Source organism: Bubalus kerabau, chromosome 12 (genome assembly GCF_029407905.1).
Source record: "Bubalus kerabau isolate K-KA32 ecotype Philippines breed swamp buffalo chromosome 12, PCC_UOA_SB_1v2, whole genome shotgun sequence".
NCBI classification, from domain to species: Eukaryota; Metazoa; Chordata; class Mammalia; order Artiodactyla; family Bovidae; genus Bubalus; species Bubalus kerabau.
In genome coordinates, this window is record NC_073635.1 from 79,991,915 (window position 1) to 80,017,266 (window position 25,352).

Here is a 25,352-nt window from a genome sequence, read left to right on the forward strand (position 1 = left end):
CAAAGTGTTAGAGCTTCAACTTCAGCATCAGTCCTTCCAATGAATATTCAGGGTTATATTCTTGGCAGCTGAAGATGGAGACACTCTATACAGTCAGCGAAAACAAGACCTGGAGCTGACTGCGGTTCGGATCATGAGCTCCTTATTTTAAGATTCAGACTTAAATTGAAAAAAGTAGAAGGGCCTGGCGGCGGGGTAATACACAGTCCTACCAAATCCTAGGGCTGGGCCTTACCTGGGTGTGGGACATGAGGAAGCAGAAAAGGGAAGAGTGAGAGAGAAACAAACACATGAACAAACACTTAGCACGACTACCACTATCAGATACTGATGAATAGCCAGGGAGTGACCACACTCTCCAAAATCACTGCAGACAGCAACTGAGGCCACAAAAGTTAGAGACGCTTGTTCCTTGGAAGAAAAGCTATGACAAACCTAGCAGCATATTAAAAAGCAGAGATGTCACTTTGCCAACAAAGGTCCATGTAGTCAAAGTCATGCTTTTTCCAGTCGTCATGTACAGATGTCAGAGAAGGCTGAGCACAGAAGAACTGATGCTTTCAAATTGTGGTGTTGGAGAAGACTCTTGAGAGCCCCTTGGACTGCAAGGAGATCAAATCAGTCCATTCTAAAGGAAATCAGTCCTGAATATTCATTCAAAGGACTGATCTGAAGTTTCAATACTTCAGCCACCTGAGGTGAAGAGCAGACTAACTGGAAAAGACCCTGATGCTGGGAAAGATTGAGGGCAGGAAGAGAAGGGGATGACAGAGGATGAGATGGCTGGATGGTATCACCGACTCAATGGACCTGAGTTTGACCAAACTCCTGGAGATAGTGAAGGACAGGGAAGCCTGGCGTGCAGTCCACAGGGTCCTAAAGAGCTGGATACGACTTAGCAACTGAACAACAGCAACAGTATCAAAGGAAGATGGGATTTCAAAGAGGCGAGATCTATGGCCAAAGGAAGCAAAGAAATCCAAGAGGAGGAAAACTGAGAACGCTTTTCCATCTATAATTTATCAACCCATGCAGTGACTTAGCTTGTATCAGAAATGTTAAAGAAGCTCACATCCAAAGATGAACTGGGGCCCCACTGTACAAAGCAGTCACATTTATATTCTCTTGTCTAAACCAAGTAAATGACAGAAATGTGCACAAAAAATGGGTAACAAAATGAATTACTTATTATTTATCTTCTCTCTAAATAATTATGAACCTACCATTTTTAAAGGCTTTAACTTTTCTTTAAAAGGGGAGGGGGTAAAGGTCATTCCAGAAAACTGATATGAAGGCAGACTATCAGCCTTGAGGACATAGTGGTGGTGAAGGCAGCTGGTTGGGGCACGCTAATTACGGAGCAGTTTAAAAAGGACAACATGGGTTTTTAAAGCTATCTGCTGTACCCTAAACACTCTAAAAAAGGAAGGCCCCTAGCAGGTCACTGCCGATCCCCTTCTCCAGTGAGGGTGGAGAGTGGGACATGAGACTCTCACCTGTCTGTTTATCTGAAAGCAGAAGACCAGATAAACTGGACACTGGACACTCCCTTCAAAGCCTGAGGAAGAGGCGTGAGTGTTCTTGGATTTCTATGTCACCTCCTTCCTGGTCTCCCACCTGCAACCTAAGGCTCTGTTTAATGCCTCCAGCTTCCCAATCTCACTTAGCCATGGACCACCCAGCTCACCCCGGTGCAGGAGGTGGAAGGATTATTGGTAAATATTTACTAAATAAATAACCAATCCATGGCTGCAGATGGTGAGTGCAGCCATGAAATTAAAAGATGCTTGCTCCTTGGAAGAAAACTTATGACAAGCCTAGACAGCATATTAAATAGCAAAGACATTACTTTACTGACAAACGTCTGTATAGTCAAAGCTATCTATGTATGTGAGAGCTGGACCATAAAGAAAGCTGAGCACCAAAGAATTGATGCTTTTGAAGTGTGGTGTTAGAGAAGACTCTTGAGAGTCCCTTGCACTGCAAGGAGATCAAACCAGTCCATCCTAAAGGAAATCTGTCCTGGGTGTTCATTGGAAGGACTGATGCTGAAGCTGAAGCTCCAATACTTTGGCCACCTGATGTGAAGAGCCGACTCACTGGAAAAGACCCTGATGCTGGGAAAGACTGAAGGCATAAGAAGGGACAACAGAGGATGAGATGGTTGGACAGCATCACTGACTCCATGGACACGAGTCTGAGCAAACTCCGGGGGCTGGTGATGGACAGGGAGGCCTGGCATGCTGCAGTCCATGGGGTTGCAAAGAGTCAGACATGACTGAGCAACTGAACTGCACTGAAACCAAATCCAATCAGGCTCAAATACTTACCAGCTTTATCCCAAAATTCTTCTTACACATGACCTCTTTACCTCTTGCCTAATTATGGCAAAGCACCATAAGTAACATCTAAACCCCCAGTTCTCTGTCTCCAACCCCACCCTAGCCACTGGGCTCAGCATCGCTGTCACCGTATTTCCTTAGCAAAGCTCTGATCCAGGCACCTTCCAGCACAAAAACCCAAACAAAGAAAAAAGTTCACACCCAGCACACACTCTTTCCAGCCCTCCTTGGGTCACCAGGATCTGGCTGCTCTCCCAACAGCACACCAGACTCAAAAGACCACGTTCAGCAGATTCCTCCCTCGAGACCTTCACCTTAGGGTCCCTCTACCCAGAGGAGCTGTCATCTCTCAAATCGACTTCCAGCTCAAATTGCCACCATCCTCATTAAGCTCTTTATGATTCCCTCCACTATTCTCTTTGCTGTTCAGTTCAGTGGCTCAGTCATGTCCGACTCTTTGTGACCCCATGAATTGTAGCACGCCAGGCCTCCCTGTCCATTATCAACTCCCAGAGTTTACTCAAACTCATGTCCATCGAGGCGGTGATGCCATCCAGCCATCTCATCCTCTGTCGTCCCCTTCTCCTCCTGCCCCTAATCCCTCCCAACATCAAAGTCTTTTCCAATGAGTCAACTCTTCACATGAGGTAGCCCAAGTATTGGAGTTTCAGCTTCAGCATCAGTTCTTCCAATGAACACCCAGGACTGATCTTCTTTAGAATGGACTGGTTAGATCTCCTTTCAGTCCAAGGGATTCTCAAGAGTCTTCTCCAACACCACAGTTCAAAAGCATCAATTCTTCAGCACTCAGCTTTCTTCACAGTTCAACTCTCACATCCATACATGACCACTGGAAAAACCATAGCCTTGACTAGATGGACCTTTGTTGGCAAAGTAATGTCTCTGCTTTTCAATATGCTATCTAGGTTGGTCATAACTTTCCTTCCAAGGAGTAAGCGTCTTTTAATTTCATGGCTGCAGTCACCATCTGCAGTGGTTTTGGAGCCCCCAAAAATAAAGTCTGGCACTGTTTCCACTGTTTCCCCATCTATTTCCCATGAAGTGATGGGACCAGATGCCCCGATCTTAGTTTTCTGAATGTTGAGCTTTAAGCCAACTTTTTCACTCTCCTCTTTCACTTTCATCAAGAGGCTTTTGAGTTCCTCTTCACTTTCTGCCATAAGGGTGGTGTCATCTGCATATCTGAGGTTATTGATATTTCTCCCGGCAATCTTGATTCCAGCTTGTGCTTCTTCCAGCCCAGCGTTTCTCATGATGTATTCTGCATAGAAGTTAAATAGAAGGGTGACAATATACAGCCTTGACGTACTCCTTTTCCTATTTGGAACCAGGCTGTTGTTCCATGTCCAGTTCTAACTGTTGCTTCCTGACCTGCATATAGGTTTCTCAAGAGGTAGGTCAGGTACTCTGGTATTCCCATCTCTTTCAGAATTATCCACAGTTTATTGTGATCCACACAGTCAAAGGCTTTGGCATAGTCAATAAAGTAGAAATAGATGTTTTTCTGGTACTCTCTTGCTTTTTCGATGATCCAGTGGATGTTGGCAATTTGATCTCTGGTTCCTCTGCCTTTTCTAAAACCAGCTTGAACATCAGGATGTTCACAGTTCACATATTGCTGAAGCCTGGTTTGGAGAATTTTGAGCATTACCTTACTCAAAGTAATGAGTAAAGTACTCATTGAGATGAATGCAATTGTGCAGTAGTTTGAGCATTCTTTGGCATTGCCTTTCTTTGGGATTGGAATGAAAACTGACCTTTTCCAGTCCTGTGGCCACTGCTGAGTTTTCCAAATTTGCTGGCATATTGAGTGCAACACTTTCACAGCATCATCTTTCAGGATTTGAAATAGCTCAACTGGAATTCCATCACCTCCACTAGCTTTGTTCGTAGTGATGCTTTCTAAGGCCCACTTGACTTCACATTCCAGGATGTCCGGCTCTAGGTGAGTGACCACACCATCATGATTCTCTGGGTCATGAAGATCTTTTTTGGACAGTTCTTCTGTGTATTCTTGCCACCTCTTCTTAATATCTTCTGCTTCTGTTAGGTCCAGAATGTGGTCCACTGGAGAAGGGAATGGCAAACCACTTCAGTATTCTTGCTTTGAGAACCCCATGAACAGTATGAAAAGGCAAAATGATAGGATACTGAAAGAGGAACTCCCCAGGTCAGTAGGTGCCTAATATGCTACTGGACCAGTGGAGAAATAACTCCAGAAAGAATGAAGGGATGGAGCCAAAGCAAAAACAATACCCAGTTGTGGATGTGACTGGTGATAGAAGCAAGGTCCGATGCTGTAAAGAGCAATATTGCATAGGAACCTGGAATGTTAGGTCCATGAATCAAGGCAAATTGGAAGTGGTCAAACAGGAGATTTAGTTCTAGGAATCAGCGAACTAAAATGGACTGGAATGGGTGAATTTAACTCAGATGACCATTATATCTACTACTGTGGGCAGGAATCCCTTAGAAGAAATGGAGTAGCCATCATGGTCAACAAAAGAGTCCAAAATGCAGTACTTGGATGCAATCTCAAAAATGACAGAAGGATCTCTGTTCGTTTCCAAGGCAAACCATTCAATATCACGGTAATCCAAGCCTATGCCCCAACCAGTAACGCTGAAGAAGCGGAAGTTGAACGGTTCTATGAAGACCTATAAGACCTTCTAGAACTAACACCCAAAAAAGATGTCCTTTTCATTATAGGGGACTGGAATGCAAAAGTAGGAATTCAAAAAACACCTGGAGTAACAGGCAAATTTGGTCTTGGAGTATGGAATGAAGCAGGGCAAAGGCTAACAGAATTTTGCCAAGAGAACGCACTGGTCATAGCAAACACCCTCTTCCAACAACACAAGAGAAGACTCTACACATGGACATCACCAGATGGTCAACACCGAAATCAGATTGATTATATTCTTTGCAGCCAAAGATGGAGAAGCTCTATACAGTCAGCAAAAACAAGACCAGGAGCTGACTGTGGCTCAGATCATGAGCTCCTTATTTCCAAATTTAGACTTAAATTGAGGAAAGTAGGGAAAGCCACTAAACCATTCAGGTATGACCTAAATCAAATCCCTTATGATTATACAGTGGAAGTGAGAAATAGATTTAAGGGACTAGATCTGATGGATAGAGTGCCTGATGAACTATGGACTGAGGTTTGTGACATTGTACAGGAGACAGGGATCAAGACCATCCCCAAGAAAAAGAAATGCAAAAAAGCAAAATGGCTGTCTGGGGAGGCCTTACAAATAGCTGTGAAAAGAAGAGAAGCGAAAAGCAAAGGAGAAAAGGAAAGATATATGCATCTGAATGCAGAGTTCCAAAGAATAGCAAGGTGAGATAAGAAAGCCTTCCTCAGTGATCAATGCAAAGAAAGAGAGGAAAACAACAGAATGGGAAAGACTAGAGATCTCTTCAAAAAAATGAGAGATACCAAGGGAACATTTCATGCAAAGATGGGCTCTTTGCTGAGTAACCATTAATTTTCTTATCTTCGATTTGTTATTTGTGTTTAGTTGTTGAATCGTGTCCAACTCTTCTGCGACCCCATGGACTGTAGCCCACCAGGCTCCTCTGTCCAGGGGATTTCCCAGGCAAAGAACACTGGATTGAGGTGTCATTTCCTTCTCCAGGGGATCTTCCTGACCCAGGGATCAATCCCACATCTCCTGCATTGGCAGGTGAATTCTTTACCAGTGAACAACGTGGGAAGCTCATCTTCAGTTTAAACATGTATAAAGTTTATTTGGCCATCTTCTCTCCCCTATCAGTCCTTCAGCAAGGTAGGAAAGGATATCTTATTCATCCTGGTTCCCCCTAGGTGCTCAGTGCTTGGCACAGGCAGGAGCCCAACAGATGTTCAATTAACTCCATGCATGTGTACAACATGGGGAATGCAGTGAGTAGTTTATAACAACTGTAAGTGGAATATATCCTTTAAAAATTGTGAATCAATATTCCCTGGTGGCTCAGCTGGTAAAGAATCTACCTGCAATGTGGGAGACCTGGGTTCAATCCCTGGGTTGGAAAGATCCCCTGGAAAAGGGAATAGCTACCCACTCCAGTATTCTGGCCTGGAGAATTCCATGGACTGCATAGTCCATGGGGTCGCAGAGTCGGACACAAAGGAGCGACTTTCACTTCACATACATACTGTACAGCTATAATATACAATATTGAACATCAACTATAGTTCAGTCAGTTCAGTCGCTCAGTCGTGTCCAACCTTTTGCAACCCCATGAACCGCAGCACGCCAGGCCTCCCTGTCCATCACCAACTCCCGGAGTTTACTCAAACCCATGTCCATTGAGTCGGTGATGCCACCCAACCATCTCATCCTCTGTCGTCCCCTTCTCCTCCTGCCCTCAATCTTTCCCAGCATCAGGTTATTTTCAAATGAGTCAGTTCCTCGCATCCGGTGGCCAAAGTATTGGAGTTTCAGCTTCAACATCAGTCCTTCCAATGAATATCCAAGACTGATCTCCTTTAGGATGGACTGGTTGGATCTCCTTGAAGTCCAAGGGACTCTCAATAGTCTTCTCCAACACTACAGTTCAAAAGCATCAATTTTTCGGCGCTCAGCTTTCTTTATAGTCCAATTCTCACATCCATACATGACCACTGGAAAAACCATAGCCTTGACTAGATGGACCTTTGTTGGCAAAGTAATGTCTCTGCTTTTCAATATGCTGTCTAGGTTGGTTATAACATTCCTTCCAAGGAGTAAGTGTCTTTTAATTTCATGGCTGTAATCACCATCTGCAGTGATTTTGGAGCCCAGAAAAATAAAGTCAGCCCCTGTTTCCCCATCTATTTGCCATGAGGTGATGGGACCAGATGCCACGATCTTAGTTTTCTGAATGTTGAGCTTTAGGCCAACTTTTTCACTCTCCTGTTTCACATTCATCAAGAGGCTCTTTAGTTCTTCTTCACTTTCTGCCATAAGGGTGGTGTCATCTGCATATCTGAGGCTATTGATATTTCTCCCAGCAATCCTGATTCCAGCTTGTGCTTCTTCCAGCCCAGCGTTTCTCATGATGTACTCTGCATAGAAGTTAAATAAGCAGGGTGACAATATACAGCCTTGACGTACTCCTTTTCCTATTTGGAACCAGGCTGTTGTTCCATGTCCAGTTCTAACTGTTGCTTCCTGACCTGCATACAGGTTTCTCAAGAGGCAGGTCAGGGGGTCTGGTATTCCCATCTCTTTCAGAATTATCCACAGTTTATTGTGATCCACACAGTCAAAAGCTTTGGCATAGTACAATTAAAAACTTAAAATCTATTCAGATACATAGAAATACAGATGTGGAAGCACCTATAATATGTATATTTATTTGTCAGTCAAGCACTTGTTCATTTCTTTTCCCAAGGGCTTACTAACATAATCCATACAGTCTTAAAGTAGGAAGCAAAAATCAAAATCAATCAATGAAACTAAATAAGAAGTTAGCCTAAACCAAGTAACGCACCTTTATATAGAACCAGTTTTAGTATTTTATGAATAAAGATATTCCTCTGCACTTGAAAAGTGGCGCTTTTCACGTATCAGCTATGCCTGTTATTACATATCATTATCAGTATTGTCACCTATCAGTATTAGCCTAACCGCAATCAGCAGGATGTCACCTTGCCTCCAACAGCCCACATGCTAAGTAGTCACTATCTTTTACAATCACTGAAAACCCAGGCAATAGCACCATGCAAATCTGTGTTCCATAGAGCTTAAAGTCACCAACAATTTTGCATAAAAAACTGAATTTCCTTTTCATGCACAGTTCTCACAATCAATTCAGATTATTTTTAATCTGGAGCCCCACGAAAATTGGTTTCCTTTTCACTTCTGAAGAAAGCTGAGGTTTTACAGTTCTTACACCCTCAATGATAGCAATATAAATAGCTATGATAATACACTACCATATTATTTAACATAAGTTTAATATGTTAATATGATACTATATTATTTAACATAAGTTTCATATGACTTAAGGACTAAATAAGGATCCAGATCCAAATCCTTGCATATTTGGGGGTCTTTGTGACTCAGAACATATTTTAGATGCCATGAGAAATAAATCTCTTAAATGCCCAATCTGTTCTTCCTAGTTGGCAAATTACTTGTGCACAGCTAAAGATCTTAATTTAGGCCTCTTTAGGACATCAATAGCAACATTATCATAAAAATGAAACCCCTTCCCTCCCTCTCTTGCGCTCCTGCTCGGTGCCTTTGAGCCTCACCCACAATTCCCACTGCACTCTTCCCATTGAGGTGCATTTCCTCTATTTAATACCTTCATGAGACAAACACCCTGTCGCTACTCCTACAGTGAACATGCAGGTCAAGCTTCATGTTTCCTGGGTCTCAGGAAAGCAGTGTAATAGCTGAGGTCCCAGTACGCTTCTGGTCCCCCAAAAGCCACCTTCACTCTTAGCACATTCCTAGGAACTTGACCTGCTCTCGTCACAACTGTCCTTCTTCCTTCCAGGGTGCAAACAGCCAAGAGGCAAAAGACTGTTGAAGGAGAACACCAACACAAGAGCTCCCTGGGTCCTGTCTGCGCTCCTTTTCCCTCTAGGCTGCACACTCTCCGAGGACAAGGTTTATCTCAATGTTTATCCTTCAGAGTCTATTTGAGTACATTGATGACCAGAGACAACTGGGGATCTAGTGAACATTACAGCGCAAGAGATTAAAAAATGGTATTAACAACAGGGCATTTTTGTCTGCTAATGTCATTGTTAAGTAGCCAAATAGAAAAAAATGCCTCAAGATCTGCTAAGATCCCAACTAAAGGATAAACAAGAGGAGCTGAATCTCAGGAGGCTCCAGGGCAAGACACCCTGGCCTGATAATAGAGAAGATCACGAGGAAGCCTGGAGCAGAGGAGACTGGGCTCCATCTGGCCTCTGCCCCTCCTCTCCCAAAGGTCACCTCTGATGGAAATGAGCTCCAGGGCAGCACCAGGCCAGGCTCCAGAGCAAAAAACCTGGTCAGAAAGGAGCTTAAATCCCCTGCAGGCTGGTCAGCGTCCCCCCACGTCACACAGGTGACACTGGGTCAAGACCATGAAGAGGCGGGCATCACAGGGGGAGTCCAGGTCTCCTGACAGGGAGTATGGGGCTCACTGGGGCATGCTGGGAGGATGGGGGGTAGGTGGGTGGGGCTTGCTTTAAGACACCAAGACGCCAAGTGGTAAGCAAAGAAGTCAGGACTCTTCCTGGTCATTTCCAACAACTGAAGCTATGGGAGAGGACATCTGTGATTCTCTCAGATTCTGGAAGCTATTCTGGACCCCTCTCCCCAATATCCACCAAAGGAGCCCATCCCCACCATCCCACCTAGACAGTCTCCAGCAGGTACACCTGATACAGTAACTGGAGAAACACATTGTGTCAGGAATCTCAGCCCATCTCGGGTTTAAGTGGCTTCAAGTTTTAAGTCCCCTGCATGGATCACAGCCTTGCTGTGGTGAAGGGGCTTGCATGACTCAACGAAGCTGTGAGGAGACAGTACCTGGCATGCTGCAGACCATGGGGACACAAAGAGGCGGACAGGACTGAGGGACTGAAGAACAACAAATTTGATGCATTAATTGGCTTCTGATAAATTAAAATTTGATGTATTAATTGGTTTTTCACAAAATCACCTACAAAGAAATCAGTAGAGTACACACATTCTTCCATTTAAAAAAAAATCATAAAATAGTTATTTCTGTTCTTTTGAAAACAAATAACCAACATTCTCTCAGAAGGTTTTCTTCCAAGAATAAAAAAAATATTAAATGGCTATGAACATATTAAAAGACTGGAGAGAAAAAAAAAAGTTAACCTCAGAAATTAAATACCCTGTAAATTCTAGCTAGTGTAATGGTTTATAAATGAATGTAATATACTATAAATATTATGGCACCTCTGCTATCACCATAGGAACTCTGCTTTCTACTTAAGAAAACAGCAATATGTTAGAATGACAGATTAAATAAATTCTCCAAACAGTATTACAAACGCAACTTTCTGTAATGATATAACTTGAACAAACTGCCATTTATAGCTGAATATTTATTTTAGCCAAGGGAAAGCAGCCTGAAAGGTAAAATGACCTAGATTAACAGAGTTTATTATTCTACATTAAAGAACTTTAGATTAGTAGGTCCAGGAAAGGTTTTTTCCCTCAAGCTACATAATTATTTTAACCAAAGTACACCTAAAACTATGATCTTATATTCCTTAAAAAATATTATTTGACTACTAAATTAATTCTTCCTTCATCAATAAGTTTCTATTGAGATCTTTTTTAGATTAATCTTGTCATTCTGGCTTTTTTATTTCTTTCTCTCTGTCCTAATATTCCTTAAACCGAAATGAAGAATGTATTTCTTGGCTTATGGAAAAGTGAATGTCAATCACCCATAAACTGGCTTAGGACCAATGAAATATATAAACGGGAAAGAGATCATGGTACAAATAGATGTTTCATATTCTGATATTATCTGATTACCACGGTCTGTAAAGATATTTGATGAAATGCAAGAGCAAACAAGGTAAATTCAATTATTTCCTGTGATCAGCGGAAAATACATTGGATCAAGAGCCATAAACTGGATCTCACTCCTGTCTGTAATACAGACTGTATGACCACAGACAAATCAGTTAACCACAGCACACCTTATCTTCCTCACCTGTAAAACTAGGAAGCTGGAACAGACAACCTCTAAACTACCTTTTACCTCCAAAACAGTATGATTTCTACCAACCCAGAGAATTCATGGTACTTTCCAGAAAGGCACATAATGATTTGAGTTAACCATTTAAAAGTTTCTGAGAAACTCAAATTTTAAAATGATATCTTCTGACAGTCCCTGCCATCTTATCAAGAAAAAATGTCAGCTATCAGCCAGGTGACCTTAAGTGAGTCACTCGATTTCTCTAGTCTGCAGTCGCCTCATCAAAAAAGAAATTAAAAAAAAAAAACAACAAAAACTCACTATCCCAGTCTGTCTAACTAGATTTTCCAGAGGCCCAAGCAAGATGTTCTTTGGAAAGGATTTCATAAAACTGCCAAACGCAAGATTTAATTATTTAACATGGGTCTCCTTCCTCCTTGAACATTCAAAACAGAACTCTTAACTGGTTGACAGTATTTCTGCTACCAAGATGCACGTGTATATCTTATTCCAGGAACACATTTTACATTAAGGTGCACACGTATATAAACGTTAAGAGGTACAATTTTCAAAGAGTACTAATTTGAGTGTCTTAAATGAAGCACCAAAATTTTCCTTCTATATTCATTACTTTTTTCTTGATAATTATCTATTCACTTATGAAAGCTAGACAATTAAGAAACATTAGAATATATAAAGAACAAGTCATATTCCCTTTTCATGCATTTTCTTTCAAAATTTCTCTTACCCACAGGTTATTTCTTTCACAACTGTGACATGCCTATTAATGTTTCCACGTACTATTTCTTTTTCACCCAACATTATAATTTTCCAGTTATAAGTTCTCCTGAAGGAGCTCTATTAGAGTTATATGATATTCCTTTAGGATGCCCTCATAAATCACAAAAGCGTGTACTATTGGGTATATACTGTGCACCAGACCCTATTCTAAGTGTTTTTTATGCATCTTCTCACTTAATCACCACAAACATCTACAAGAAAGTGTCATTATGATATCCATTCCTGGGGTCAAGAGATTGAGAAAGCAGGGCTTTCTCTGAAGAGCTGAGTCTAGGATCTCCTGAGCCCAGGTTCTTATCCAATATATCCTACCACCACTTGTCACAGAATTACTCCCCTATTAACAGAACTTGGGTATACCAGGGTATTTCCTATGTCCCAGAAGTCAGAGACTAAACATCTGATATTTAACTTATTCCTGAAACAAGAGCATAGTTTAATTTTTTAGATTAATCATCATTTTTGCTTTTTGTTTCTATCTGTCCTCCTTCCTAATGGACTTCCCTGGGGGCTCAGAGAGTAAATAATCCTCCTGCCAATGCAGGAAACCTGGGTTCATTCCCTGGTTCAGTAAGATATCCTGGAGAAGTAAATGGCAACCCATTCCAGTATTTCCTGGCAGTTCAGCTGGTAAAGAATCTGCCTTCAATGAAGGAGACTCCAGTTCAATTCCTGGGCTGGGAAGATTCACTGGTGGAGAAGGGATAAGCTACCCACTCCAGCATTCTTGGGCTTCCCTGGTGGCTCAGCTGGTAAAGAATCCGCCTGCAATGTGGGAGACCTGGGTTCAATCCCTAGGTCGAGAAGATCCCCTGGAGAAGGGAATAGCTACCCACTTCAGTATTCTGGCCTAGAAAATCCCATGGGCTCGCAGAGTTGGACATGACTGAGCGACTTTTACTTCCTGGAGAAGGAAATAGCAACCCAATCCAGTATTCTCGCCTGGAAAATCCCATGGATAGAGGAGCCTGGTGGGCTACAGTCCATGCAGTCACAAAGAGTTGAACACAAGTGAAGTGACTTACGGAGAAGGCAATGGCACCCCACTCCAGTACTCTTGCCTGGAAAATCCCATGGACGGAGGAGCCTGATAGACTGCAGTCCATGGGGTCGCTGGGAATCGGACACGACTGAGTGACTTCACTTTCACTTTTCACTTTTATGCATTGGAGAAGGAAATGGCAACCCACTCCAGTACTCTTGCCTGGAAAATCCCATGGACGGAGGAGCCTGATAGACTGCAGTCCATGGGGTCGCTGGGAATCGGACACGACTGAGTGACTTCACTTTCACTTTTCACTTTTATGCATTGGAGAAGGAAATGGCAACCCACTCCAGTGTTCTTGCCTGGAGAATCCCAGGGACGGGGGAGCCTGGTGGGCTGCCGTCCATGGGGTCACACAAAGTAGGACACGACTGAAGCGACTTAGCATCAGCAGCGGCAGCAGAAGTGACTTAGCATATACCATAATACTTCTTCATCAACAAAATAGTGTTTATACTTTAAAAAGTGAATAACCTATATACACTTTTTATATATTTTTTTAACTCTTCATGGTAAAGAACTTTCCTTAATCTAGATGACAGAATGTGTATTTTCTCTATGAAAACAGTATGTGAATCTGTAAATACAAAACAGTTTGAGAATAAACTTCTCGTGGCCAATGGAGACCGTAGGCAGTTCACTGACATTTGCTTTCAGATTCAGTTTCAGATTAACATTCAACAAATGTTAATCTATAATAAATTAAGTGGGCATGTCTCTAACACACGCACTGACCCAACCAGCCTCCCTAAGCAGACATACCCAAGCACTATCTTAACTGGATTTATTCCTGCCAACTTCAAAGAAATGGGGGACAGGGAGATTCCAACACACCATTTGGCATTAGAGTCCTGATCAGACTATAAGTCTCCTGGCCTTCAACTTGCTGATAAGAGTTAAAGGAGTCCATTCAAGAAAAAGTGACAGAGATGTAAATGAAACTGAAAAAAACTTCCTCATCCAAGTACTCTTGATGATTTGCAGAACTGATGATTCTAGTGATAGAAAAACACTTCCAGATTTTTATTCTTTGTGTTTTTGTTTTGCTCTCAGATAAACGAGTTACCAAATACCTAACATAAGAATCAGATCACTGTGTCGTTTTACACACTGGAGTTCAACAGAGTTAGTGAAAACAAACTGCCCTAAAAAAGGAAATTAACCTTACTTGTATTAAAATGTGTTCGGGTCAGTTCAGTCTCTCAGTCGTGTCCTACTCTTTGCGACCCCACGGACTGCAGCACGCCAGGCTTCCCTAGCCATCACCAAGTTACGGTTAAATTAAACTGTGTAGCCGCTCTCAAAACTTATGCAAAGGTCATACAGGTGTACTGCCAACCGCTTTTTCCTAAACTAAAGCAAAGGGCCAGCCCCAAAATGATGCATTCTTACTTACATGAATGTTATCAAATCTATCAGGCGGCAATGAGAAACTAATGATACAACACATCCTGTACATTAGGAAAATTAACCTGGCGGAGGGAGATAGGCTGGAATGAAATAAATAGAAATGGGTTGCAGGGGAGACAGACAAATTAGGGGCGATGGGGAATCAAAAAAAGATTTTAAAACAAAACATGTCAGATGTAGAGACTTTAGGAATCTTTCATTCATCAAAATATACAGTTATTGCTGTTTAGTCACTCAGTCATGTCCAACTCTGCAACCCCATGGACTGCGGCACTCCAGGCTTCCCTGTCCTCCACTATTTCCTGGAGTTTGCGCAAACTCATGTCTATTGAGCTGGTGATGCCAAAAGTACTTTTATATACATATATATATATATATATATATATATGCATAACTGAATTACTTTGCTGTGCACCTGAAGCTAATACAACATTGTAAATAAACTACATTTCAATAAAAATTTTAAAAAATATATGTCTATTGCTGCTGCTGCTGCTAAGTCACTTCAGTCGTGTCCGACTCTGTGTGACCCCATAGACGGCAGCCCACCAAGCCCCGCCGTCCCTGGGATTCTCCAGGCAAGAACACTGGAGTGGGGTGCCGTTTCCTTCTCCAATATCATGGAAGTGAAAAGTGAAAGTGAAGTCGCTGAGTCGTGTCCGACTCTTAGCGACCCCATGGACTGCAGCCCACCAGGCTCCTCCGTCCATGGGATTTTCCAGGCAAGAGTACTGGAGTGGGGTGCCATTACCTTCTCCCATATGTCTATTGAGCCCCTGCTAATTGCCAGGTACTGGGGAAACCATAGTGAACCAACAGGCCAGGGAGGGAAACAGAGGTGACACAAACGTATATATCCGTCAATATATAACTTGTGTTAAGGGGTACAAAGGAAAGAACAGTCTGGGTGGATAGGCAAGGCCTCTGAGAGGCAAGGACCTGCAGGCACAGTTCCAAAGACCCAGGCGGGTGGCCTGGCCATGAGGAAGGAGGCAGGGTGGTGATTTCTATACGAGGCAGGGGCAAGAGCTCTTGCCAAGGCCGTGGGGTACGAGAGAGCCTGGCAACCAGAAGATGGAAAAGCCGGGCTGGTGAGCAATGCACAGGTGGTGCCTAGTAGGGAGAGTGCCTTACAGTCCAGGGAAGAGGCTCCTAATCCCAGGGCAGCAGGAGGCAGTGCGGGGACCGGTGTGGTGTGCAGCGCGCTCAGTTGTGTTCGACTCTTTTGTGACCCCATGGACTGTAGCCCACCAGGCTCCTCTGTCCATGGAATTTTCCAGGTAAGAACAGTGGAGTGGGTTGCCATTTCCTATTCCAACTGGTGCGTTAGGAATTCAGAACTGAAGTCCTAGGGATGGAGTAAGAGTGAAAGCAGAGACCAGAGAGGAAGGGTGTTAACCAGCAGGGGCCAGAGGAGAGGCAGGAGCCGGAGAACGGGGTGGCAGGCGGCAGCAGCCCGGAGCGCGGCTCACCACAGACTTCCACTCTCCAAAGGCCCACAGGCAGGACCGGGCTTCCCTGCCCTCTGCAGTTGGGAGTGTGGCCAAGAGATTTGCTTTAGCCAACAGAACATAAGCCAAAGGGATGGGTGGAAACCCAAGAACCTATGAGGGAAACCCCACATGCTTTCCTGGCACAAGAAAACCCACCTCTTTCAAGGCAGGGGCCATCTCATCAACCCAGATCCCAAGATGTGGACAACGTGGTCCTCAGCCACCCGCAGCGGAAGGGCCGCATGAGGGAGAAACAAGCCTTTCCATTTCAGACCGCTGAGATGCAGGAGTCATCAGCCCATTCTGACTGATGCAGAAATAAAACGTGATAGATGCCGTGACGATAGGATGAGGAAGGCAAAAGGAGGTGAACAGAAGAGACAAAGGAGGAATCAGAGATTTCAGAGTTGGTGACTGTGCAATGATGCCTCTCACTAAAGAAAACAAGTACGCAAGAAAGACGGCTGGTTTGGGACGAAAGGTGACGGTTTATGATTTCACAGATGCCAAATGTAAGGGATTGGTAGGACAGCTGAGTACGTATGTCAGGCAAGTTAGCAGAAAAGCAGCTCTGAGCTGAAGGGGGGGAATCAAAACTGAGATAAAGATTTGCAAACTGCAATGAAGGAACCCAGCTCCTTGCAGAGTCAAGGGAAGCGATAAAATGTTATGAGCCAAAGGAAGACAAGGAACTCTTTAGGAAGGGTGGTGAGGAGCAAGGGGACGGAGGAGCCAGAGGAGAACCACAGGAGGGGGGCGGAAGGGGTGCTGAGTGGTACCAAACGGTGCAGGTGACAGGCTTAAGGGGTGAGGACTGAGACTCTGCCCCACACTAAGGGCAGAACCAGGCTGCGGGGCCACAGCCTGAAGTCACCCCGTGGTTAGTATTAAAGCGGTAACAGAACCCAGGCCCCCGAACTTGACCACAGGCCTCACTGCCTCCCAACATGATCAGGGAAGAATTTTCTCAAGTCATTATTCTTCTAAAACTAAACTTCATGGCATCATAAACAACCCAACCCCACAATTCATTTAGACTACTGTTAAGACCTTTAGAGAGTTTGCAGTGGGTCGGTGGTTTACATTTTTTGTCCTGAACCCTCAGCACTGTGACTTTAGATGCTGTCATTTAGGTGTATTTCAGTCCAGTCCTCAGGGGGAGTTCCTACACTTGTTTAAGAACTGAGCCAAAGAATGGAGCATGTTAAAGTTCTTGATACATATAGCCCAGCTCAAGTAGTCATAGCATTCATCACGTTAAAAAATCTAGGAGACATAATTCTCATAGAATGCCATACGAATGGAACTATGAGATGAGGCGACCCTGCAAACAAAAGTGCCTGGCTCACCCATCCTTGCAAAACCTTCTCTATCTTTGCAAATTTATCGGGCAATGATAGCATCCTGTTTTAATTAGTGTTTCTGTAATCATTGGCAGGGCTGAACTTTTTTTTTTTTTCCTGTTCTTTATTGGCTAACTGTATTCCTTTCTTTAAGGAACTACCTATGAATGTCCTTTCCTATTTTTCTTCCGGCATATTTTTCTTTTTTTAATTGAATCCTAAGAGCTGTCATTATATTTTTTTAAAACTTAACACTATGACTGAGATATAGATATACAGAAGAGGACAAATACTGTTTCTAAGCTTATTATTGGCTTTTAAATTTATGGTGCTTGTGACACAGAGAACGTAGGTTTGAGTGTTTGCCTGAGGAGGCAGGAGGCAGGGTGGTGAGCAGGGACACGTGGTCTGAAGCCACAGTCCCCAGGTTCAAGACACAGATTCCCCCACTTACAGCCTCTGACCTTGAAATGACTTGACCTCCCATGTGTAAAGCCCTGACACATATCCTAGGACACAGTAAGTGCTTAGTAAGTGCTGTCTCCAGATTCATTTAGTCAAGATGAGCAATCTTTTATTACAATATGAGCTTACCTTTGTTAAGCACTTACTATTAAGTATCTTTACACACATTAAATCTTTTAATCTTTATTTTAAGAACTCCCTGCGATAATAATACCCAACAATCCCAATTCTCAGATGAGTAAACTGAGACTTAGTGAAGAAACCTGATCAAAGTCCTCAGCTCATCAACGGCAAGGCCCTGAGTTCACCTCCCAGGCCCAGGCCAAACTGGTTTTGTCCTTTACTTTCATTCTTCAAAGAAACCCCTCTCTACCCTTACATGATTATTCATCCGTGTTTTATGCTGTTTCTTTGACTTATTTTACGTGTGTCTCTTACATGTAGTTATCACTTATTTCAGTATGTGATATATAAGGTGGGGTCAATACTTTTCTGTGACATAATTTACTCAGTGGTGTACCCACCATGTTTGACTTACTGCTCACTCGTGTGTACCCTAAAAGTTGACACACACAGAGGCCCATTTTTGTTCTATGCCAAAGACTTCACTTTGTGTCCTTAGGACTGTGTGACACAAAACTGTCACATAATTTACCCCCAAGATTACGCAGAGGGAAAGATCTCTAAGAAGAGTATGTTCAGGGACTGGTTTGAACCTCTTTCCTAAAATAGGTTTCAAAAAGACAAGAAGAAAAAACGTCTATTTTATGATCTGTTCTCAGCCAGTCATTGAAAACTGTCCTCCAAGTTAGCAACTGTATTTCTCAAAACTTCTCTCCCTTCCTCCTAAACCTTACCCTTCCCTGCCCAAGCTGCTCTGCTCCCTCTTGGCCTAGCCAGGCCTTCGAAGTATGTGCTTGGTCTCTGCCTCTCATTCTTTTCTGGGAGAAAAGTCTCCCTTGTCTCGGCATCTCCCAGGTCCCGTTCAGTTCCTCACAAACCCTTTGCTGAGTGTATCAATTCTCTGTTACGTCATCTTTCTCTGCTCCTTCTTAGCATGTGTTCCTTCACATGTGTTTGATGTGTTTCGGCCTACTGCTATCCTTGTGTTGAAGACTGACCTGTCCACCTGCTGAGAGTTTAGATCATAAACCCTTCAAGGCAAGAGCCTGCTCTAAACAACAGCAGATCCTCAGCACCCAGCAAAAAGTCCTAGCACAGAACAGGCCCTCGACAAACGTGGATAAAGGTTTCACAGTTCCACTCCTCCCTTTTCAAACTCAAGGCATTACAAATGCTCTCCTGTCTCCCAATATTCAAATAGACCAGAAACCAAAGAAACACACACCTGTTGTTGATTATCGAGTTGGAGATGGGCCTTCACCCTGCTTCCTGTATGCTGGGACATTTCTGTTGTTGGGACTCCACCAGAGGGTGGAGAAAGACGGTGAGGTGAAGCCCAGGCCAGTCCAGTTACCGATTTACTATCCTATCTGATTTAAAATTACAGCCAAAATGAAGTTTTACGTTATCTGGGGATTTCAAAGAACACCACTCCTCGGGTCTCAGGTTACCTAGGATCATACTGAACTGGGAGGGTGAGAAGGGCCCCAGGGCGGCACTCCGGAGATTATCATGCCTGTCTGTCCCCCTCCAGTTACACAAAGGGAACTGTGGTGCCGGCCTAACTTGGTTTTACTTCATCTCACACTGCAGGGTTCTCGGATGCCTGTGGAATGGTGTCACCAGCAGGGACTTGATGGCGAAGGAGGGCCTCAAGCTGGGCACGCTGAGATAAGATCGGCAAGGAGGCCAGGTGACTTGGGCAGCGATACCCAAGCGCGTGGAGCTGCCAAACCCACATGAAGGGCCCCGTCCCAATATTCACACAGATCTTTCAGAGAAAGGATATTTTTAGGCCCTGGGTGGTATACTTCCTTAGATCTAGGCCATTACGATGCTATCTTTAATACATCTGAAAGGTCCAATCACTACTCAACACTGCTCAGGGAATTATTTCTAGTTTTTCTCCTCAGCTTGCCTATGATCTGAACGTGCTGCCCTCCTGACTGTGCTCAATCACGGAAAGCTGATTCTGGAACTGTGACGCTTCTTCTTTCACTACCCAAAATCATAAATGACATCTTCCACAGTTAGGAACATTACAAGTAGCAGTAGCTCTACTGCTCTTATAAGAGTCAGACACAATTCAGTGACTGAACAATGACAACAACACCTATAAAAGCATCTTTGAATCGAAGCCTGTTGGTCGGGAAAGGGACTCTAGAGCAATCTAGAACAGCTTCTCATTTACAAGAACAGGAGCCCTGAGGTGCAGAGAAATTGAAGGACCAACCCAGGGTGACTTAAGTACTGGTAGGATATTGACTAGGCACCATTTAAGAGCTTTACCCATATTGCTCACTGAATCCTCTCAATAACCATGGAAAGTAAGTACAAATACTATCTCTGCTGTGCTACACGTGAGGAAACTCACCAAGGCTGAATTATGTGCCTAAGACTGCACAGGGCAGAGCTGGAACTACAGCCCAGGTGCTCTGACTTCACAGCCCACGCTCTGCACTACCAAACTTCTCAGATTAAAACCCAGGACTCCCGACTCTCGGGAGGGTTCACTCTGTCATTACTAATTCTAAAGCTCATGAAAGAACAAACCACATTTGAAATGGCCAGCAAAACTTTTTAGGATCCTGATGAGAACAAACTACCACCATTCAAAGATGTTTCTGAAGCACACTGGGAAGTCTGAAGAGTATTTCAACAGATTATTGCTAACTTTGACATAATGGCATTACAGTTATGTGGGAAAATATACCTATTTTTAATAATATGACTTAGCAACTAAACAACAACTGGGTATTATATGGATGAATGATGGGCACCATAGAACTCGCAATCACACAAAAATGGTGGGGGAAAGCGGGACAGTTAAAGCAAGTTTAGCAAAATCTTGATAATTACTGAATCTGGTTGATGGATTATGAAGGTTCATTATGATATTCTCTCCACTTTTTTGCATTTTTTCCCAAGGTTTACAAATTAATATCATCTTTAAAGGCCCACAAACCTGAGCCTATAAAAAGTGAACCTATCAAACAAACAAACAAAAATCTATGAGTACACCTTATTTGTTAATGGCAGCCTTTATCACCCACTGAATTATTTAATTCTGTTGTTTCTGATGTCACAGCCATTCAGCAGTACTAGAAGCATGAGAAGAGCTAGTTAAGTCCATACTCGGTGTTTTTCTTTCAGTCAATCTACAGAGTTGCTATAGGAGTCAGCTAGGTAAGAAGCATTTCCTGTGTGCTTACTATGCTATTAGCACCGACTCGGGCTGCCAGAGAGAGCAGAGTGTTACCTCCATCCAGGCTGACCAGTGCACCCTGGGATTCCAAACCCCGGGCTGGTTGCTGCTCTGCCTCCTGCAAGGATCTGGGCACCTTCTTAGACCTTCCTAGAACTAAGCCGCGACAGGTGCACCTGCTGTGCTTCCTGACAGACACGGAAGCAGCAAGAAGCAGCAGGTGGTGGCAGAGGTCCCGGCAGGAGGTGAGGGGGGTAAGGGTGATGGGTAATTTTTAGTATCTGTAAGTTATTCCAAATTCTCTCCATACTGCAAAGCAGAACCACTGCAACGCAGAACCACTGCAACGCATTTCCCTTTTAGCCCGGGAGCCGTTCAAAGGCCCAAGGAGGCCCACTTGACTTTCCCATATTTTGAGTTTGTTTCATCAGACAAGCGGTTGCAGGTGGACATCGCTACGAGTTGAGACATCAGCCAAACGTCTGACTGTTCATGCTTCAGGGTGTCCAGGGAACAAGAGATGTACTGTACGTGTCGTGAGATGGAACACAGCAGCAGCATGTCACACACAGGAATGGATACTACTGGGTCACTATCAGTAGGCCAGCCCCCTACGGGAAAGGCTGCTGAATTCAAGGACTGCTGCACAGCAGTGGTGAGCAGTGTTGTACTTAACCTAATGGCTTGTTAAATTAGAACCTCCTTTTCAGTCCAGGTCTGTCTGCAGTATGGAACTCATGATTTTATTTATTCTTCTTTTGATTCAAATTTCCAATAGTGGGATATTATTAGTGCCCCCAGTTAAAAGAACTAAGTTTCCTTTCACAACAGAACAGGATGCCACAGATGTTTGTGGGGTTTATCCTTAACATACACATGTTGGCAAAAGTCAGGAAGATGCAGGATATACTACTTAGGCCAAAGCAATGAAAGGCAGGAAGAGATCCCAGGTTTTGGTCATTATCAATTCCCGCTTTACTCCTTATCATCAAATGATCTACTTCAGTAAAAACAGAAAAACAAAAATTCCTTATTACTGAACAGATTGGAGTTTAAGGAATCTAGAGAGAGCTGTCAGAGCCATGGAGAGAAAAATAAAACTGAGCCAACTAGCTATGGAAATCAGTGAAGCTTCATCTCCATTCTCCACAAACATCACTCATGTCATTCTGCGTCTGGCCAGGAAGGGCATCTATCTGCCACCAAAAGGATAAGCCAGGCCCTGTGTTAAGGGACCCAGCAATCCACCAAGACAATACCCCACACACAGCCCCACGAAGCCCTAAGAATCACTTCCAAGGCCCAACAAGCACAAGTCACTCAGCCACAAACAAGCCCCTTCCAAGAAAACAAACGCCAGAGCCCGGTGCAAGGAACTGCTTAAAGTGTCCAGCTACCCACGAGGGCACGCTGCTGCTCAGACATCGCTCCTCTCTCGCACCGTCCAAGCGATCAGGGCGTACTGCGTTTCCAAATACAGCAGGACCAAGACCGAGTAGTCGAAAAGTTGATTTAAAACTTCATCTTCCTCACACTCAGAGGCCTATGTTCAAAAGACTTTCTGCTAGGACCAGATTAATCCCCGGGGCAGCTTGCTACGAATCCCCCAAATCGTAGTCATTTGCACTCTTGCGGAAGTCACCAGCGATTCCTAGCAAGCCTCTTAACCTTTCCTAAGAGGCGCTCAAATCTCAGGATGCCGGCTAGGGGGAGGGAGTGGAAGAGAGATTGCAAAACCCCTGCCCTTCTGGGGTTCAGCCCACCCAAAGGGGGTCCGCGGGGCCGTATCCCACCCTGAGTGTCGGACTGGAAGAGGAAGCTCCCACATCCATTCCCCTGCGCCCCTCCAGGCCACAGGTGTCAAGCACCCACCCCCCCGCGACCCCCCGAAATAAGGGAGGAGGAGAAGGGTGGGGTGGGAGGGATGGAGGAAAGGAGAGAATAAATTCTCAGTTGGTAAACTTGGGGTTGGGGGGTGGGGGTTGGAATGAAGGAGATGGCGATTTCCCTCCAGGAAATTTCCCAGGAGGGAGGTGGGCAGCAGCGGGGAGAGGACCCACGGGCGCAGGGTGGAGTTGGTGCCCTCTCCAGTATCTTCCCTTCTCCCCTGTCCGACACCCGCCTCCTCCACCACCTCTTAATCCTGCAGACCCAGGAGGGTCGGTGGCTCTGCCCCAGCCGGGTCGACTTAGAGGAGCGCGAAGGGGGTGGCCGCCCGCCCTCCCGCCTCCCTCCGCGGTCCCGCACTCACCAGGAGCACCGAGCCGCGCACCACCTCCGACACGCTCTGCCGCAGCTCGGCCGCCGTGCCGGGCTTACTCAGCCCCCGGGTGAACTTCCGAGTCTCCGCCGAGGCGGGGAGCAGCGGCGGCTGCGACATCCTTGCCGCCGCCACCGCCGCCGAGCCTGCTCCTGCAGTCCGGCCGGGCCGCGCCGCCGCCAGGTGCGCCCTGGGCGCTCGGCCCGGCCCGCCGGCGACTCTCCCGGCGCCGCCGCCCGCCCGCTGCCCCCACCGCCCCGCGGCTCGCCGCGCGTCCGGGAGGCGCAGCCCGGGCCGCGCCCTCCGCTGGATGTCACGCCCCGAGCCGCCCCCCCACCGTCCCTAGGCGTCCGGGTCGCTAGTGCTCCGAGCGGCGCCCGGGTTCGCTAGGAAAGACCGTGCGTGTGGCGGCGGCGGCGGCTCCCCCATGCCACCAGCCTCGCTCGGCGGCAGATCGCCGGGCCGCCTCCTCGGGGCGGGGTGTCCGGCGCGGCGCGGGGCGGGGCGGGGCGGGCGGGGGAGGGGCCGACGCGGCGGGACTGCGGGCCCCCGCCGACCCCGGGCTGCTCGCCGTCCCGGAGCCCTGGCGGGGCAGGTGGGGACCCCAAGGGGAGGGGAGTAAGAAGGGGTGGGGGCGCCTCCTCCCGGGTCCGATTACTCCCCTGAGCCGCACGTCCGAAGACCCCAGGCCGGGCCGTGCACCCCGCCGGGAGGGCGCGCGACCCCGGGGCTGTGGCGCCAAGTCCTCCCGGGGGCCCGCACCTGTACGCGGGGACTCCGGGCTCCCGGCTGGCGGAGCCGCAGCATCCCGGGGACCGGCAGGGGTCGGGAGAGGGTGGCACCACGCCCCCCCGGGGCCGCTGATGGGGGGACGGAAGTTTCAGGAAAGCGGCCTGTGAGCGGCCCTCGGGAGAACACAGGGCGGTTGGCAGCCCGGGCTGGGCGGAGCGGGACGGAGCGCCCCGGGGCCCAGGAGCCGGCGAGAGCGAGAGCCGCACGCACTTGGCGGGGGCGCTTCTCCGCCTCCCAAACCCCTTTCGGCCCCCAGAGGCGTCGCGCGAAGCGTGGACGCCTCCGCGAGCCCAAGGGAGGGGTCCGCGATGAGTCACGCAGACCCTGGCCGGCCGGGACCAGCTGCTGCGTCACCGTCAAAACTTCTGAGCCTCGCCCCACTCCTCTGTAAACGGAGGGCCGCAACCTGCCCAGGGGCTGAAGTGACACGGCGAGAGCCGTCGGCCGCCCCCCCTGCTCCGCGGCCCGGCCGGACCGCTGGGCGCCAAGCCCGGGAAAACCCAGGAGCGCCGGCCTGCGAGCCCAACGTGACCCCGGGAGCTGGCGGCCGCGAGCAACAGCCGCGGCTCTGAGGAGCTTCCTCATACCCGCTGTTCCGGCTTCCCCATTCCTAAGGGGATCCCCACCTCTTCTCTTATTTCTGAGGAAACGTGGAGCACCCTAACTGACCCTCCTGAGGTGAGGGCTTGAGTAGAGGGAGGAATTTGCGTAGCGCCCACGGCGCATGCTCACTGTTCTGGTTTGGAGGCGGGAGTTTGGATTAAGGAAGGCTCTGCTGATTGGTCGATCTGCGCGGACCACGCCTATCGTGTGCCTGATGGACAGCTCCTCACCTGCGCGCGCGGTGGAGGTGTGGACCCAGCCGTCAGAGGAATCCCTCCCGCGCCGGTGTGGCCTCAGCGCATGGAGGCCTCCTAGCCGTCGTCAGCCAGTGAAGGAAGTCGCCAGTGGCCTCCCACCCTGCTCGAAAGCCAAACACTGGCCCAAAGCAGAATCTTAAATGTGGGAAAACTACTAATCTAGGGTAGAAAGCAAAACACCACCGTTCAGGACTTAATGGGCAGGTCTGGTCCATGATAAAGTCTGGAGTTTTCGGCATGCAGTTGGCACTCAATAAATGTTTTTGCTGGATCGGATTGTTCTCCCCGTGTCTTGAGACGCGGGATGTAGCACTACACGTGAGCCTGACAAGCTGGAAGACAAAACAATAACGTGTGAAAATAATAAGAGCAATTACACACTAATCTATTTCCTCTGCTGTGTAAAGCCTAGATATTAACCAGGCTGCTCGTGTTCCAGGGGAGCGCTGGGTGACCCCAGAGGCAGAAGGCGCAGCTTCACGCGGAAGCCTGCGGTGTCTGGTTTCACCATGCACATCC

At 46.3% G+C, this 25,352-nt stretch overlaps 1 protein-coding gene across 6 annotated transcripts in view; it reads right to left on the bottom strand.

The window, feature by feature from the left end:
* DOCK9 (dedicator of cytokinesis 9) overlaps positions 1 to 24,663 on the bottom strand; it is a 285,572-nt gene extending 260,909 nt beyond the window's left edge. For 4 of the 6 annotated variants that reach the window (XM_055542920.1, XM_055542915.1, XM_055542909.1 and 1 more), the window contains exon 1: positions 23,173 to 23,404. In XM_055542920.1, coding sequence (XP_055398895.1) covers positions 23,173 to 23,301 — 129 coding nt within the window. In that variant the 5' untranslated portion in view covers positions 23,302 to 23,404. The other 2 variants (XM_055542924.1, XM_055542919.1) reach the window with 2 other exon arrangements.
* Between the last annotated feature and the right edge of the window lie 689 nt (positions 24,664 to 25,352).